This window comes from Lynx canadensis, chromosome B2 (assembly GCF_007474595.2).
Source record: "Lynx canadensis isolate LIC74 chromosome B2, mLynCan4.pri.v2, whole genome shotgun sequence".
Lineage (NCBI taxonomy): Eukaryota > Metazoa > Chordata > Mammalia > Carnivora > Felidae > Lynx > Lynx canadensis.
Window position 1 is genome coordinate 143,621,428 of NC_044307.1, and position 18,956 is coordinate 143,640,383.

An 18,956-nucleotide genomic window follows, 5' to 3' on the forward strand; every position below is an offset into this window, starting at 1 on the left:
CACTGCTGTCCATCCATTCACCATTTGGGACATTTGGGTTGAGTATCTTATTAACTAGCTCCATGTTGCTTTAGTGATTGCAAATATGAACTATACTAACTACTGTCAGTTTGGCATTCAAAATCGTAAGAATAAAAAATCTTTAGGGGAAAATAAAGATGAAAGAAAAATGAATTTTTATGTATTTATTTAAAAGATTTTATTTTTAAGTAATCTCTACATCCGATGTGGGGCTTGAAACCACAACCCTGAGGTCAAGAGTCACATGCTCCGCCGACTGAGCCAGCCCAGCAACTCAGAAAAATGAATTTTTAAAAACTAAAATTCAATTTAAGTTTACTGCTGTAAGTTGTAAATGAAAATATTCTATGTGCTCACAGGAAGACGGTCCAAGCTGCCAAACTGATGAGAACACAGTAGAAGACACTCTGAATCCTATGCTCCCACACTTACTCTCTGAAGCCAGCAGTATTTCTAGCATCATGAATTCTAGTCGACTCCTTCCCCTTACACATGAGGGAAGACAACTGGGCGTTCACCACCAAGGAGAGGAGGGGAGAACCCAGGCTCTTGTTCAGGGTTCTCCCAAGTAAATCGTGTTCCTGCTCTTTTAGGCAGGCGGCCGAGTCTTCTGTTCAACACTGAACTCCGATGGTGCCGGGCATGCTACAGCTACTTAACACAAACACCTCCAGAGCCCTGTTCACTGCTGCCCAAAGGACGTGACCACACCAGACATGTTGTAGGAAATCTGGTGTCCCTTGGTAATCGTTTAAGAAATACAGCCAGCTGCACCTTATAAGCTACTCCTTGGGTCCTCAGTGCTCCACAAACCTGCACACGCTAAAGACTCACCTGAAGAGCTTGTTGACACAGCTTTCCGGGCCCCAGGCCCAGAGAGTCTGACTCAGTAAGTTGGGATGGAGCCCATAAGTTGACACCGCTCTACCAAACTCACAGGTGAGCCACCCCAGACAGCCCCTGCTCTCAGGGCAAGAGGTTACTATCCCGAACATACAAGAAGCCACAGCCTTTTGGCCAAATTAATGCATTTATTGCTGTTATTTATAATCCACTACGTAAAAATATCTTCACTAAATTTTCATTCATTAGAACTAAAAACAGTTACAGACCTATGCTCTCCCATCCCACATACTCCATATCCCAACAGATGGACCCCCTATTTTGGTCATCTCTCTGAGTCCTTATGAGCAATACTCCAACTCAGTAAATAATCCTAACATTAGCTATGACACACAGTGGTCATTTTTCACAAACGCTAGCTAACAAATGACCAAGCTCCGCAAACTTGACCGTTAGTTAACTTAGCAAACCTTAATCGGCTTAGTGTAGAAATGCAGATGCATGAATTCAGCCAAGCCCCAAAGGCAAATCGATTTTTTTAGCTTTTCTCCCTCTATATCATCAGCCCTTTTTAGGGGATCATGGTAATGACTACTACTTAAAAGATAACTTTTTTCTACCTAGGATATAAAATGTTTCAAATGGACATCGCTGCTCCCATTAACACTGTTTATATAAACAACAAAATTATATAGAAGTAGTTGCCATTGAAAATCCAGTGACTGGGGGCGCCTGGGTGGCTCAGTCGGTTAAGCGTCCAACTTCAGCTCAGGTCACGATCTCTGGGCTGATGGCTCAGAGCCTGGAGCCTGCTTCCGATTCTGTGTCTCTCCCTCTCTCTCTGCCCCTCCCCCGTTCATGCTCTGTCTCTCTCTGTCTCAAAAATAAATAAACGTTAAAAAAAAAAAAGAAAATCCAGTGACCATATTTTACATTGTTATAGTTTCTAATAAGCATATAATTAGACGAGCCCGGCTTTTATTGAAGAAAGCCAGTCCAGAAACCACCCTGCTGTCGTATACCATTCTTTTAAGGATAGAGAGGCCAAAAGAAAAACCGGTATGTTGCTATGGGGAGGTATTTACCACAACAGCACAACACTGATGTACAGAGAGAAGACAAGTAAAATAGAAATGTGGTCCTTAAAATACGATTGTGCATCAAATGGAGACAAGTCCGTAATGACCCGACACCAGCACCTCGGTCGGTCAGAGCTGGGGGGGCAGCAGTCCCTCCTGAAATGTTCCCACCACCAGCAGAACCACATGTCACCACACGCCCAAAGCAGGCTGGGCTCAAAGTTTAAAATTCCAGAGATACATGTTTAGTGCTAGCTCTTAACACCAGACCTTCAGAGAAGATGGAAAAAGCAGTATAAATACATTTTACTAATTAAATAACACTAACAGCAAACCTGTAAATCAACGGATAAGGACTCAAAATACTGCTATTCCTTTCTTTTGAGCTCCTGTGTATCTTACATTTAAATTATACCCAATCACGTCATTTTATATGTTCTTCTATTTCAAGATTAAAGAAACTGAGTAGCGGTGAACAAATTGGTTGATTGGGGCAGGAACGTTTTCAGATGCCAAAGAGAACCGGTCAACCACCTTTGCAAATGTAGAGGCTGGATTATAACAAAAATGGTCAGGGAATTCAGTAAAAATTCTTCTATGCATCATCGTTTTATCTGCAGCACAACAAACCATTGAAGACAGAAGGGCAGAATAGATATAAAACTCATGTTCTGATAGTTTTCAAATAGTTATACAAAACTAGGACAACATACTGGTCTTTTCCAGTCTTTTATTGTCTCGTAACAGGAATAATAAAATCATCAAATGTTAAGGCTGACCAAGAGTCCATTTTGACAGCTCTGATAACCAATATACAGCACTTCTACAGAGGTCAAAGTGCTGATCCTCGGTTCTCAGTAATTCCTGGAACCTTCCCAGGAACCATGGGCGGGTGGTCCCACTATTCCTGAGAATAGGAAGCACTGAAAGTCACAGAGAAGGACTGGGCGATGCTGCTGATGGCTGTCCTCCCGTCTCATGGTGCCCATCACGGGGCTCCAGATACTCCATTCCTGGTGATGGTAGTCATTTCCCCTGGACAATTCAAGCTTGGCTACATGTGAGCTGATGCTAACAGTTCATGGGAGCCTGAGAATGTCCCAATGGGAGGGAGTATCTATCAAGAAACCAAATTAACCTGCCACAATCTAGTGCCTCAGGATGGGCCACTATCCTTCTGGATTAAAGCAATCCTGTGCCCTCCCCTCCTATTCCTTCTAGATGGGAGTGTAAAAAAAAGCAGTGGTCGGTTAACATCTGCCCAGATGCTAACTACTAATGAAAAGTAAGGTCACAATCACAGAGTTCAATGACAAATAGCCAGCTCAACTCCATTATCAACCAAGTAGCTGTAAGTACAGTTTCTCAGTTCAGGTTAAGCACAGTCCTTAGTAGTAGGGAATGGGAGTTTAAATTTTAACCCGGATGGGGTGCCCGGGTGGCTCAGCAGGTTAAGCGTCTGACTTCAGCTCACGTCATGATCTCACGGCTTGAGTTTGAGCCCCACATCAGGTTCTCTGTCAGCGAAGAGCCCATTTCACACCCTCTGTCCCCACCCCCCCTCTGCGTGCACGTGTGTGCACACTCTCTAAAAAGTAAACACTTAAAAATATCTTTTTGACCATGGAAATACAGGGGTGGGTGTGCCAGGCCCCTGCTTCCTACCCCAAGAGCGTTTTGACACCACGAGGGGGACACCAACATCATTTTAGCTAAGAATTCGATACCACTTAAGGAATTTTGAGGGTAACTTAATCATAATAAGAGTTAACACTATCTACCCTTTACCTCCTTTCTTAACTTTAGAAAAGTCAAATTTTTAATGTGCAGTGGACAATAGGGCAGAGTGTTAACATCACAGCTGGGTCTTGGGATTTCCAAAGAACTTTCATGTTTCAGGTATCTCTACACGTTACATTTTAGATCATATTTTTATGTTACATAAATGCATACATTATAAGTGGAACAACAAAAGTAGTGACAAGGTAAAACTATCTTGTAGGGAGATTCTAAATGGGTACTGCTTGGTGAGAGGTGAAAAGTTATCCTTGTCCAACTACTTTCTTTGAAAGGCTGAGGAAACTGAGGCCCAGAAAAGTGTATGCAACTTCCTCAACTTCTGATAATCAGCTACTAAAAATACTTATTTGTGTCTATGGGGCTTCTAAATGTTATTGCTAAAGTTGTATCTTTCAATAACTCAATCGTTTTCAATTCTGAAAAGTTTATATTTCCAAATTCCAGGATAAAATTATGTAAAATTATAGATATACAAAAAGGAAGAGCCCAGATCAACCATCGCATAATTTCAAGAGCACGTAATGAAACCCCAAGTCTTTCTAAATGGCTCCTTTTGCTTCTGAAAATAAGCCACTTCCTGCCCCCAGACCCACTTCCTGTCAAGCAGAGCTGCAATACAAAAAGCAGACAAACCAGTCTTGTTTGTACTCATTATAACCAGAGAAAATCACAACCTTAGAGCTAGAAGGGAACTTTCTGAGCAGCCCCACTAAAAAGAAGGTCAGTTCCCACTACTTGAAAACTGAGCTGGGAACATTTCGTGCTCCCCTCTGTTCATGGGCTCAGGCACCGCTTCTAGAAGGAGGAAACAGAGGCAGGAAGACACTGCTTTCCAGACATGTGACAAAATGAAAGGATCGGCCCTCTCACCCAAGTTCCAATGACCTGTGCTGCAGAGGAATACTGGTGGACATTTTCTTATCAGCTTGAGGGCACATAAAAATCATTTTCCTGACGCCTACTAGCTGTGCGTTTTAAATTTATTTTTGAGACAGAGAGAGACAGAGCATGAACAGGGGAGGGGCAGAGAGACAGGGAGACACAGAATCCGAAACAGGCTCCAGGCTCTGAGTTGTCAGCACAGAGCCCGACGCGGGGCTCGAACTCACGGACCGCGAGATCATGACCTGAGCCGAAGTCGGAGGCTTAACCGACTGAGCCACCCAGGCGCCCATAGCTGTGCGTTTTAAAGAACCTTTTTTTGTGAGAGTCTGTAAGTAGGAATGACATACACTGTGTGTGTAGATTTAATATGGGCACTAAACTAGCTACAATGCTTGGACACCTGACCTAGGAAAGGGGAGGCAATGATCAAAGAATGTCACGTTCCACAAAAGAAACTCTTTCTTTTCAGAAACACAGATGCTGTCTACATCCTTTTCTCCCCGCTCAAAGGTCACTTTTTCTTTACCTAATAAGCTTGTGAAGTCTTGATTCTGTAACACGTGATTTCAGTTTTGCTAGATGTGTCATACATACTTCAGCATCAATTTAGTCCACTGAAAAGGGAGGTTAATTATATCCACAAACTGAGGATCCCATAAAAGAAGAGAAGGGCCAGGGCCACGATGGCCACCACTCGCTGCAATGATTTTTCAACGTTTATTTATTTTTGGGACAGAGAGAGACAGAGCATGAACGGGGGAGGGGCAGAGAGAGAGGGAGACACAGAATCGGAAACAGGCTCCAGGCTCCGAGCCATCAGCCCAGAGCCCGACGCGGGGCTCGAACTCACGGACCGCGAGATCGTGACCTGGCTGAAGTCAGACGCTCAACCGACTGCGCCACCCAGGCGCCCCTCGCTGCAATGATTTTTAATTCTAGGCTCCTAAAATACAGGAAATTAAAGGCCTATAGATTAAACTTCACTACCCACCTGGAATGTTTTCTCTGTAAAGTTACAGGTCTCTGAAGGGTTTCTCCTATCTAACCTACTGGGGAGGGGGCGTGATGTGGGGGGAAGCCTATGAAAAAATAGAAATGTCCAAGCAGAATTCTTTTCACTAACCTGTTGTTTTAGGCAAGGACATAAAAGATAAATTGTACTTAAATCCTGTGCCATTTCTTTCTTTGACAGATCTTTGCCCCTGCTTAAGATCCCATGTGCAGTAGGGGTGTCTGGATGGCTCAGTTGGTTAAGCATGCAACTCTTGATCTTGAGTTTGTGAGTTGAAGCCCCATGCTGGGTGTAAAGAGTATTTCAAAAATAAAAAGTGTTGGGGCGCCTGGGTGGCTCAGTCGGTTAAGCATCCGACTTCAGCTCAGGTCACGATCTCACGGTCCGTGAGTTCGAGCCCCGTGTCGGGCTCTGGGCTGATGGCTCGGAGCCTGGAGCCTGCTTCCGATTCTGTGTCTCCCTCTCTCTCTGCCCTCCCCCGTTCATGCTCTGTCTCTCTCTGTCCCAAAAATAAATAAACGTTAAAAAAAAATAAAAATAAAAATAAAAAGTGTTAAAACCACATATGCCATAATATTTTGGGGTACAGAACATTTCCCTTGTAAGAAGCTTAGGCAAAATACATTTGAACTTGACCAAGAAGCCCTTACTTTTGACATCTTCAAAAACAGAGAGCAAGACCCCATTAGCTTTTTTAAAACTCCATATGAAATCAGTAACCTTACAAAATTTGCCTGCATAAGCACATTTCCACCAAACTTACTTTAAACGGCCCAGTGTTTCTGAAATTACACTAAGTGTCGGGGAAAAACAAAAACAAAAGCCTTCAATTTATACTTGGTCACAATCTGGTCTGTCAGGTCCAGGATGGATTACATCTATGCACATAACTAGTGGAGGGGAAGGGGGCGGGGGAGGTCTGTGCTGCTTCGTCCCGCCCCTACCCCTACCCATGGTCCCAGTGCTCCAAAACCCTGCCCCGGAATGCCCCACGCTTTACGCTCACTTCCAATTTTCAGCTGCGCAAATGCTGCCATTGAGACAATGACCTATTTCCAGCCAGGGCTCAGAACACAGCACAACCCACCCCCACCCCCACCCCCAAGATTGTGGGAATACAGAGTAACTGGAACTAGCTGGGAACAAACACTTCTGTGTGTTTTCAAATCAACTGCAATGTTGACTGGAGGTCCCCCTTGAATAAAATATGTATGTGGGAGGTTAGAGGGTCCAGATGGGGTTAGGTCAGTCACTCATCTGATCAGAACACCCAAGGTCTCCCAAGAAACTGCATCCACTCGGGGGTCTGTAGAGAGCCGCTCAGCAGGGCCCGCCTGGGACTCCAGATCCCAGGGCAGAGACATCCCTTCCTGCTTGCCCTCCAACCACTCCAGCGTTTGGCGGTTTGTAAAAGTGACAGCATCTTTCCCTTTCACCCCTATGTGCTTTTAAAAAACAAACTTTACTTTGGAAAATCTGAAACATTCACAAAAATAGAACAGTACAAGGACTCCCCCCTCCCCTCATGTACTGTCTGTCACCCAGCTGGATGCCATTAACGTTCTAACATTCTCGATTCAAATATTCTTCCAGTTTAAGATAAAAAAAATTTTTTTTGCTGGCATTTTTTAGGCTGCCACAGGATCATTTCAATCGTAAAAGCTTCAGTACGTAGCTCGAAAGGACTCTGAGTGTTACCCACCAGACCACTATCACTTCCAACATAATTCAAAACTATTCCTTAATATTTAAAATTCAGTTAATATTCAATTATCCATTGTCTCAAAAACTTTTTACAGTTGAATTCCTCGAATTGTGTCATGCACTCTGCAGCCTTGTCATCATACTGTATTTCCAAGCTGCCCTGTTTGGTCAGTTTCTTAACAAACATCCAGTTTTCCCCACCCTATCTCCCCATCTAAGTCCCACTTATGTAAGCAGATACTTGAAAAGAAGAAGCAACATCCGTAATTATTTAACCAAGGCAATGAAACACCTTAACAAGAACGTTACACTAATATACATAACGTATTTTCATAAAGAGGTGGTTCCAAAATAATATTTATGTTCTAAGCTTTTACCAAGTGACCTGTGGTTCAATTTTCTCCTTAAAAACATAATAACCATGGCTGGCTCTCCCTCTAAGACATATTTTACAAGAAACCTATGGATGCAGTAATGGTGCAAAAGTCCAAATATTATTCAAAAAGAATTAATTTTCCCTGAACCTCAATGCCTGAGAAATGATGGAAGAATCTACAGGGGCATGGCAAATGATGACATGCTTATCATCAAACCTACTTGAAAACAAGTTCTTAGAGAAGTATCTTGGCTCACTGCCCAATGCAAGAGTGATTTACCAAACAACAACAAAACAGACAAAAACAAACCACACTCTGCCCAGTCGTTTTAACCGGTCACCCAACAAAGAGTCAGTGAGAGAAAAAAAGCACCTCTGCCTCTCGGCAAAGCCTGGATGAAAACCAACAGCAGTGCTGCTATCACTCCCTGACTTTATGTTAGAGGTTTGGAAGCAGGGATTTTCTTAATATTTTTGAAAGCGCGCACAAGAGGGGGTGGGGCAAAGAAGGGGCAGAGGATCCAAATCGGGCTCTGCTGACAGCACAGAACCCAACGTGGGGCTTGAATCCAGGCAACCATGAGATCATGACCTGAGCCAAAGTCAGAGGCTTCAACGACCGAGCCACCCAGGCGCCCCTGGAAGCAGGGATTTTCCCCTTTTTGTTCATCAGTGTAACCCTAGGAGCTAAGAACCTGGCACATAGTAGGTGCTCTACTTGCTAATGAACAAGTGGAGGTTACAGAAGGGGGGAGGGGGGTGATGTTCATCGTAGCAAAAGGAAAATATATTGCATTATTAGGCTAAGTCAGAAAAAGAATGCCCATCATGAGTTACAAAAGCTTTTAATCAGATTAGAATTTAGTAGTTAAAGTAGAGTTCCTCTGCCATTTACTCTGTTCTCTATGGTGAGAAGAGACGGTGCCCGGGTGCCAGGCACGAGGCCAGAAGCTTCCGGTGCTAGGCTCTCCAGTCCTGCCTCATCAGAACCTGGGAGGTAGGTCCCTGGATCATGTCTCACAGGTGAGGGGGCAGGGCACAGGGAGGTTGACAAGCTCACCGCAGAACACCCTGTCAGAGGCAGGCATGTTTATCTAGTCGGTCAGCCAATAAAGTAGGAATTTAAAGTTTGTTCTTGAAGCAGGTAACAATGCCTTTTTTTTTTTTAAGTCACTTTGCATCTTGCTTCGTGGCCAGGAAAGAAAAAACACAAAAAATAAAAAACACCCCCCACCCCAAGTATCTAACATTGTTATAGATAGAACTAAGTTCTATTAAGTAAAATAAAGTGGGCCAAAGGGTGGACAGTGAGAAGGTTCTATTTAAAAAAATTTTTTTTTCAACTTTTTTAATATATTTTTGGGACAGAGAGAGACAGAGCATGAACGGGGGAGGGGCAGAGAGAGAGGGAGACACAGAATCGGAAACAGGCTCCAGGCTCCGAGCCATCAGCCCAGAGCCTGACGCGGGGCTCGAACTCACGGACCGCGAGATCGTGACCTGGCTGAAGTCGGACGCTTAACCGACTGCGCCACCCAGGCGCCCCGAGAAGGTTCTATTTTAGAGTGGTCTAAATTAGGGATTGAATTAGAAAACCATCTATAGTCAGAAATTCACATAGGCGATAGTAATTTCAAAAGTTAATTTCAAACTGTCAGTGATAAAAAAAAAAGCAACTCATTTATAGAATATTCTGCTTTCGACTCAAATATCAGATACAAATTGTGTTCTTTTAGTATATGCCAGAAATCTGTCATTATACAATGGCTTAGCAAGTGTGACACAAGATACTAGCACTTTCTCCACAAAACAAAAGACCTGCTGGGGGACCAGCCTTGTTTAAAGTATTACCTCAACACCAACCATGCCTGCTTCTAGGTGATGACAGCTTTCCCAATACCTGTCCAGGCACAGAGCCTGTGATACACCTAATACTGGCTAAGAAAACAGATTACTTGCTCTTTGAGAAGAAATTTTTAAAAACTGGAATAATTGGTGTGGGTCTGCTTCAAAATATTAGCTTAGTCATAAAATATATACAAGGATAACATATTGAACAGTAATTCTTTTTATCCGAAAGCAGGGGTTGGTGAAATCCTCCGTGAAGGGTCAGATAAGTATTTTACGCTTTGCGGGCCATTTTGGTATCTGGTGCAGATTTGCTGTTCTTTTGTTGTAAACAACCCTTTAAAAATGTAAAAACCATCCCTAGCTGGTATCCCCTACCAAAACCGGCACAGCCAGATTTGGCCTTGGCCTACTATTCCACCTAAAGTAAAAGCGATTATTTGTGACGATATCTGACACGATGATTTTGATACAGAAAGCTTAAAACTGGCTTTCAGGCAAAAATAGAAAAAAAAAAATAGGACGTGGAAAGTGTCTTCATAGTTAACAAAAAGGTAAGCAAAATCTATACTTGGCTATTATAGTTTGATCCTCCTCGGTGGCATTTGTTCCTTTCTGCTGACAGTAAAAGTTGGGTCAGGGTCAGGAAATTTTCATTCTGCTTTTAAGGTTTTCTCAAATACATTAGATTAAAAAGGTAATTACTATGTTAATGCAGCCTTCCCCATTCTTTGAACCATATTACCATTTACCTATCGGTATTAAAAACAGCTTAGAGAATGAAAAGTGACTCACAATCAAAGGAAAATAGAACTGACCAGTGCTGCTGCCTTAAATTCACTTCTGCTCCTGTGTACTGGTGAGCTCCTAGGCATCCCTCAACACCCACCCCAAGCATCTCACCAGCTGAGAGGCTTTCCCTAGCTCTCCAGGGCACACTTCCTCTTCTTCTGTAGGTATCTCTATTATCATACTTACTACGCTGCACTATAATTCTTTGCTTACATATGGGACTCCCCAATTAGACTGAGAATCCCTTAAAGGCAACAATCTAGCTTATTTCTTTTCATAGTTCTAGCACTCAGAATGTAATGGCATACAACAGGCCTTCAATGGGGTAAGGAAGGAGCCCATATGACCTCCCAGGGAATTTGCACAACTACAAGAGGATGAGAAAGAATGTTCCCTTTTACTACACAACCCAAACACTTCACATCGCTGTTTTTCTTAGAAGGCTTAGTGACAGACTTTACCTGGTTAATAGCAACTTGGAAACTAAAACCCTTAGTTTTAGCTCCCTGTTACACTGAAAAGTCAGTAAAGCTCGTTTCCAGGAAAAAATGTACACAAGAAACAGCACCTGGAGATAAAATTATTTGGATTTCATAGAAGCTTTGTTTATGTAACATTCTTTTCATGTAAAAACTTCACTTCCATTTTACAGAGGACAAAATTGAGGTTCCTAGAAGCTTGCCAAAGTACAAGTAAAATACCAAATTAATTATGAAACTATTCTTTATATGGCTGTGTATTTTTACTTGGAAAAAATATGTATATTAGCTATACTAAGCATTTTTAGCCCTAACGCTCCAACTCACATTATAGCATAGTTGTCTTAAAAAACAAAACAACAGGGGCGCCTGGGTGGCTCAGTCGGTTGAGCGTCCGACTTCAGCTCAGGTCATGATCTCATGGTCTGTGAGTTCAAGCCCTGCGTCGGGCTCTGTGCCGACAGCTCTGAGCCTGGAGCTTGTTTCGGATTCTGTGTCTCCCTCTCTCTAACCCTTCCCCATTCATGCTCTGTCTCTGTCTCAAAAAAATAAATAAAGGTTAAAAATTTTAAAAAACAAAAAAAAACAAAAACAAAACAACAAAAAAACATTTATAGAAGTCTATGGGCGCCTGGGTGGTTCAGTCGGCTGAGCCTCTGACTTCAGCTCAGGTCATGATCTAGAGGTTTGTTGAGTTCAAACCCTGCATAGGGCTCTGAGCTGCTTAGGATTCTCTCTCTCTCCCGCTCTCTGCCCCTCCCCCACTTGTGCTCCCTCTCACTCTCAAAATAAGTAAACTTTAAAAAGACATCTAGAATAAGATCTTCCTTATGTCCACAGGCACAGATGGTAAGTCTCTTAGAAGGAAAATAATGCAACCTTCTGGTCTCTTCAATAAATATTCACATGTAATTAGCAGTGGCAACCAAACATTTAGTGCTTAAACTAAAAACTAACTGGAGTAGCTGGGGAATCCCAAATGCAGTTACTACTGAAATGAAATAAAATATAATGCATAAAATATGCATTCAGTGATTCTGAAAGCAGACTGAATTTTACTGCTTAAGACTGCAGGTAAAACATCTAAATACTTTAAGAAAGCAGGCATATATTGAATCATCCTAAGAATCTTCAAATTATCAAAGACACTTAAACAGAAGTTAAAGTAAAATAAAGAAATTATGGTAATTCAGTAAGAATAGTAATGTTTTCCTTACCCAACCTGTAAGTATTTGTAAGTTTATGAAATTTTTGTTAGAAATCACTAGTTACTGGGGCGCCTGGGTGGCGCAGTCGGTTAAGCGTCCGACTTCAGCCAGGTCACGATCTCGCGGTCCGTGAGTTCGAGCCCCGCGTCGGGCTCTGGGCTGATGGCTCAGAGCCTGGAGCCTGGTTTCCGATTCTGTGTCTCCCTCTCTCTCTGCCCCTCCCCCGTTCATGCTCTGTCTCTCTCTGTCCCAAAAATAAATAAACGTTGAAAAAAAAAATTAAAAAAAAAAAATAGAAATCACTAGTTACTTAGAATAGTAACTAAGGAGGGGCACCTGGGTGGCTTAGTCGGTTGAGCATCCAACTTTGGCTCAGGTGGTGATCTCAGGGTTCGTGAGTTTGAGCCGCACCATCGGACTCTGTGCTGACAGCTCAGAGCCTGGAGCCTAGTGCCTGCTTCAGATTCTGTGTCTCCCTCGCTCTCTGCCCCTCCCCTGCTTGCACTACCTGTCTGTCTGTCTCTCTCTCAAAAATAAATAAAACATTAAAAAAAACAAAAAACCAGTAACTAAGTGAGGCCAGTGTGGAAGGCCTGAAGAGCAAAGAGGAACATAAGAATGGGATCTCTTTCTTCCCTGCCATTTAATGGAAAACGGCTGGCTTTTCTTCCCCTTTAAAAACAAAGACAGCCAAAATTTGAGACCACACACCAGTCGCGGCCAAATTAAGCTCCACAACCAAACCCCCACAGAGAGAAGTTCAAATCAGAGAGATTCAATTGGACATCTTAGCTAGTCTTTCTGGAGTTTGATAACCATCCAGCTATCTCCTTTATCCCCACCCCAGCCGCATTCCAAATACCAATGATGGCACCTAAGGCATTTAAGCTGGAACTTTAAGAAGGTGGTTGTGTATCCACTCCTACACAGATGTTCCCTACAAGAACATCTGCCTGAATGGGTGCTCTGGAATCACACTGGATTTTGCCGCCCCCCCCCCCCCCAAACACACCACAGGCTCTGGTCTCTGCTCACACACAACCACCAGTATCAAGAGGGCCTCACCGCACTGGTGGGGTTCCAAAGGGAGAACTATGTAAAAACTGTCCCTTTCTTATGAAATCAGCAATTCCCAATATCTGGGGGCACTTCAGAACCATCTGGAGAGCTTACTAGAAAGCACATCCTACCTGGCCCTAGAGACGGGGATTCAGTAGAACTGTGAGAGACTCCAGAATCTTCAGATCTCCAGATAATTACCGATACTAAAGTCGGAAAACACGGCACTAAATTAATCCTCACCTTTAACTTTATGTGTAATGTGTACACGCACTCAGAAGAAAAATTAGAAGCCGGTGGATTACTTTTACTTTACGTGGACTTAAAAACCGGTAGCTTAAGAAAAACAGACATCTATATTGTACTTCAGGAGGTAGCGGTTATAATAATGAGAGAAGTCAAAGGGACTCCTTTCATCATTTCCAGTCACGAATTTATTAGCAAGTACAAACCAAACTCAACCCTCCCTCCCACACCCAGTCCTTTTCCAGGTTCCTTATCTCAGTGAATGGCACTACCATCCGTCCAGTTATGCAAGCCAGGAGCCAGAAGTCAGCCTTCCACCTGCCCTCTGCCCCTGCACATCCAATCCATCACTAAGTCCTATCACGTATACCTCCCAAAGAGCTCCCTAACACCCACCTCTCTCCACTTGCATCACACTGCTTTGGTCGACCCTATTACCACCCCTCACCTGGGCTGTTCCAAGTCTACAGTCTCCACCTCTCACCTCCTACTGATTCTCATGTTGCAGGTGCAGTGACCTTTCAGAAGCCAATCTGATCAGGTCACTTCCTTCCAATCAACACCCATCAGTGCTTCCCCCCTGAGTTAAGCCCTGAAAATGCCCTCTTAAGACCTACTAGGCTAGGCACAGCTGGCCTGTTTTTCTCCCTAGCTATACTCGTCCATATTTGGAACGCTGAATTCATCCTACCCCCCCCCCCCTTTTCTACCACAGGAACTTTGCACAAGTGGGTTCCCTCTGCCTGGTACACTCCTTGCCTCCCTTTTTCACCTAGTGAATGGCCCTGCATTCTTTACATTGCTCAGAATAGTCATTGCCTCTTGGGAGTGCCTTCCTGTCCTGCCCGATTAACTCTCCCCCCCAACCACCACCACCACATGCATGCCATGGTACACAATCAAGTTATTCTAGGATTGTTGTCTGTTCCCCTCAACAGACTGTAAATCCATGATGACAAGGACTATTTCTGTGCCTGCTCATCTTGGTAACCTCAACATCTACCATAATAACGCATAAATGACTGAACTAATGGATGAATGTACAAATAGACTCATTGTGCCTTACAGACAGTGTGATGATGACAAATGACTAATCCTAGCCAGCACTTCTCACCACCACATGGGAAAATCTTAGCTAATTCACCATCTGCCCATTTTGAAGACGGAGGGACACACAAAACATATCCCATGTGTGCTTCTCAATTGATGGAGGGGATGGAAAATGTATCAGTGTATATTCAGTAAATCCCGTGCCTGTTGAAATATTTAGTGGACATTAATTGTCTCGCGCAACAATATGAATTAAGGACGCCAGCAGTCCCATTTTATAGACAATGAACCTGCAGAAACAAGCTAAGAAACAAGGACTTATTCCATACTGGGTATCTACTCAAGGGGAAAAAATATATTCCCAGAGAGACAAGGCAATTTGAGAAATTATCTTCAAATTTTGGCAAAAGGCGGAATCTTGAACCTGTTTTCACAGTTTTCCTACTGAAGAGAATATTTGCTTTTATATCAGAAACTTCCAGATCAAAACTTTAGAAAGGAACATTTAAGGCATCTGCCAGTACCACTTAAGGCAGCTCGCGGCTAAACTCAGAAAACAGATTCTGAGAGCTTAGCCTTGAATGCAACACCTTTTTCATTCCTAAGCTTGACTGCTGTGGTTTTCCTTCCTACCGCCCTATGCCTCCTTCCTATCATGATGAAGAGAGCAGCTGTAGTGGTAAGAAGTAAGGAGGAAGGATACCACAGGTCACCCTTGGCTGAACCACAGGCACAAAGACTGCTTCCTGAGACCGCTCCCTGGGCACAACCCCCCCCCCCCCCCCCCCCCCCCCCGCGGCTCTCTCCAAATAAGAAGGACCCACAAGGCCAAACATATCAGCTGAGCAGAGGGCGTACGTAGTGCCTTCTAGGCCTCAGATCATTCTCCCTGGAAGTTTGTCTACAAGTCACACATGAGTAGAGCCCCAAAGCAGTTGTGGGAAAAGTAAAACCAGACAACAGCTCTCCTTCTGAGTGCCCAGGCCGATCAAATCCTACCCACAGGCCTTGAGCAAGAACTCAGCTGAAGGGTTCTCAATGAAGTCCACCCATTTCCCCATTGGATGATTTTCCTCTTAATTGTGTTACACTTGACTTAAGCCTGTTTCCCTCTTTGGTGGCACTCAGAGTGACCCAGCTTCTATTTTAGCATTTGCATGTGTCTGGGCTCAGGTCCCAGACTATAAGCTCCCTGAAGACAAGCTGCCTCACCCACCCACACTTTGCACACGCAGCTTGCAGGACAGATGCTTGCCAGATGAGAGAACACTCCATCTTTCTAGCAAGTAGTGATTCGAGAAGCAGTATTAAGAGGGAAAGCAGCAAATACATATTTCATTTACACTGTTTTTATAAAGTTGTCTACTCACAGTTTAGATATCAATCAAAAATACTGAATTCAAAGGATCAGGTAGAAGCCTCAAACCCCAACTATTCAGATGTTTCTATATTTACACATACAATTAAAATATGCCTGCCATAAGAAATACAAAGAGCCTTAAAAAGGAAGGAAATTCTAATACACACTACCACATGGATGAACCCTGAGGTCATTAAACTAAAATGAGCCAGTCTCAAGTAGACACATACTGTGTGATTCCACTTATATTAGAGACCCAGAGCAGTCGAAGTCATAGAGAAAGGAAGTGAAGGGTGGGTGCCAGGGGCTGGAGGAGGGGATGGGGAGTTAGTGTTTAATGGGTACAGTGTTTCAGTTTCGAAAGATGTAAAAGTTCTACAGATGGATGAATATACTTAATGCCACTGAAAAAAATGGTTAAGACAGCAAATTGCATATTATGTATTATTTTACTGCAACAACAACAAAAAAAACAGAATAAAAGAAATTACGGTTCACTTTGAGAAATGAGAAAGAAAAGCAGTAACAGGAAACTGGTTTACTGACTTTTTTCAGAGTGAGATCTTCAAAGCTGAACTCTGCATCTTTTCTTTTAGTGAAATAAAGAAAACCATACCTACAGTAATATCTTGACCACAGCTCTGCAAAAGGCTGCATGGGGGCTGTGCCCCGAGTAAGGTTGTGTTTTTAGGTCAGTTTTATATCACAGGCATTGTAAGGCCTGGATGTTATGTGCAAGTGGAAATGAAAAGAATTTTGTGGGGCCCCTGAGTGGCTCACTCGGTTGAGCCTGACTCTTGATTTTGGCTCAGGCCATGATCCCAGATCGTGGGATGGAACCTGCTTCAGCTCTGCACTGAGCCTGGAGCCTGCTTGAGATTCTCTCTCTCCCCAACCCCCCACCCATCCCACCACTTGTGCTCTCTAAAAGAAATTTTTTTAAATAGAAAAAAATAAATTTGTGTAGGAAAAAAAATTTCTACATCATGAATGAATCATTTTAATCACGTAATTCAGGCAAAACTATATTGACTTCTTCTCTGATAGCATATTAACATGGTTATTTAACCTAACAGTACAGACTTTATTAATAAAGAGCTCCTTTTATTAAGAATCTACGACTTCATGGTACAAAAAGCACATGAACATCGACTACAGAACCAAATTGTTTGAAAAACTAGAAAAATCCCACATGTATCTTTTACTGCAATTTTTCATGAATCCAGAAATTTTCTTCATCATGATTTAAAACCATTAAAAAAAAAAGTTAAAGCCTCTCTGCAGCATCTGGTCACCGTTCACCTGTGTTAAAGCAGGTAAATCTATACAACTTTCCAAGAAACGCCGGTCACAAAGCACCTGCCTTGTTTGCTCCCACAACTTCAGTGAAAGTGATTCACCCCAGGCCTGGCCAGCAATCTAACCCCATAGCGGCCTAATCAGATTCAGGGGACAGAGGTGCGGGCACCAGAATCAGCTGACGTTTATGATGTAGCCCAGGAGCGCACGACCAGGAGCGCAGGGGAACCTTCCTCCACCTGCAATTCAAGTTCATTACTAAACCGCTTTCAGAGATAGGAATCCTGCTGCCAGCAGCAAATTCCCAGGTTAAGAGAGCACAACTTCACAGGCCTGGCAGGAAGCTGCCCGCCAGAAAGACGGGGTCTTCTTAGCTGGACGCCCTTTAAAGCACCAAAGGCAGACTTGGGGTGAATCGGGTTCCGGTGCTTAAAGGGACTCGGAGTTGATGTGCCTTCGGAAGCCACCCGACTTTTCTTTCAAAAAAAAAAAACAACTCCCAAGTTGCATTAGAATACACTTTTTTTTTTTTTTTTTTTTTAAAGCAGACCAAACTTTCTTTTACAAAAAAGAGCATAAAGTACCCGGGCGGGCAGGGGGGCGTTCACAAACAAAAAGACGGTAGAAAGAGGGGCAGCACAGTGGACTTCCCAAGAGTTCCACACAAAAGGACCAACAGAATCCCGAAGAGGGGAGACAATTCCCCACTCCGGCCGTCTCGCCGTTTGCACGAGAACCCCGGTGGCACAAAGAAGAGCCCCAGCACCTCGCCCAGGCAGCGCCGCCCGGCAAGAACGCCCGCAGCGTCCGACCCCCCCCGACGCTGGGTCACTTACTGGTTTCGGCATCTTCGGTTCCTGGCGGGTTCTCCTCAAGCCCCTGGAAACTCGACTCTGCCGTAGCAGCTGAGACCGCGCTCCCGACCTGCAGGCAGAGGAGAGCCCTTCAGAGCGCGCAGCCGCCCGCCGCCGCCGCCTCCTCCCGCCGCCGCGCCCGACACTCGGCGCCCGCCCCGCGCGCTGCTGCTTAAGAACCGGCCGGGCGGGCGCCGGCGTGAGTCACCGCCCAACCTGCAATTACGGCGGGCCGGGCGGGCCCTGCGGGGAGGGGGGCCGGGCCCCGCGGGGGAGGGGGCGCGGGGGACCCCGGCGGGGGACGTGGGCGGCGGGGAGGGGGCGCGGGGTCCCGCTCGGGGACGCGGAAGCGGAGCGGGGCGGGGTGGGAGTGGGGGGTACACCGAGGTAGTTCTCGGACTTCCAGGAAGCCAGGCGGGAACGCCGCCGACAGCAAGTTTCACTTTGTGAAGCAACCGTTTGCCCCAGGGCTGAAACCGCAACCGTCAAGCCTTTGAGAAACACTTTTTTAAAAATGGTCCCCGCCCCGGAGCGGCCAGAGGGCCACGGGCCGAGCGAGGCGGGAGGGGCGCGGGCAGGACGCGCGCCCGCGCAGCCCGGGCTCCGCGGGCACTTCGGGTGGGGCACCCCCGGGGACAGAGTCGAAAGAGGAAGGTCTGGAGCACCAGGGGCGGCCACGCCGGAAGGTTCAGCTTCACCTGCCTCTTACTTGGGCCGAAAGAGAGAACCGTGCGCCAAGGGCCGGACGAGGGACCCCACCGGCCCGGGGACCACCCCGGCTCTTCCCGGGCACCACCGGCTCCGGGCTCCCGCGCAAGCCCCCCGCCCCCTCCGCCGGGCGGGCCCCGCCACACCTGCCGGCGAGTCCGGGCCACGATCCCCTCCGTGGGGCGCGGACCCCCCGGCCCCGGCCCTCCGCCCCCCGGCCTCGGCCGCGCTCCCGGCTCACCCGCGGCGCCTGCAGGAGACCGCTGCGCTCCCGGCTGTCGGTGTGTCGGCGAAGTGAGCTCGCGGCCCGCGCTCCCGAGAGTCCTCGGCGGG

General features: G+C 45.3%; 1 protein-coding gene across 1 annotated transcript in view; it reads right to left on the minus strand.

Moving 5' to 3' along the window:
• EZR (ezrin) overlaps positions 1-18,955 on the minus strand; it is a 51,837-nt gene extending 32,882 nt beyond the window's left edge. The window contains exons 1-2 of the mRNA XM_030316707.2: positions 18,865-18,955; positions 17,898-17,985 (exon numbers count right to left, since the gene is read on the minus strand). Coding sequence (XP_030172567.1) covers positions 17,898-17,909 — 12 coding nt within the window. The 5' untranslated portion in view covers positions 17,910-17,985; positions 18,865-18,955. The remainder of the gene's footprint in view (positions 1-17,897; positions 17,986-18,864) is intronic.
• Position 18,956: the final 1 nt, after the last annotated feature.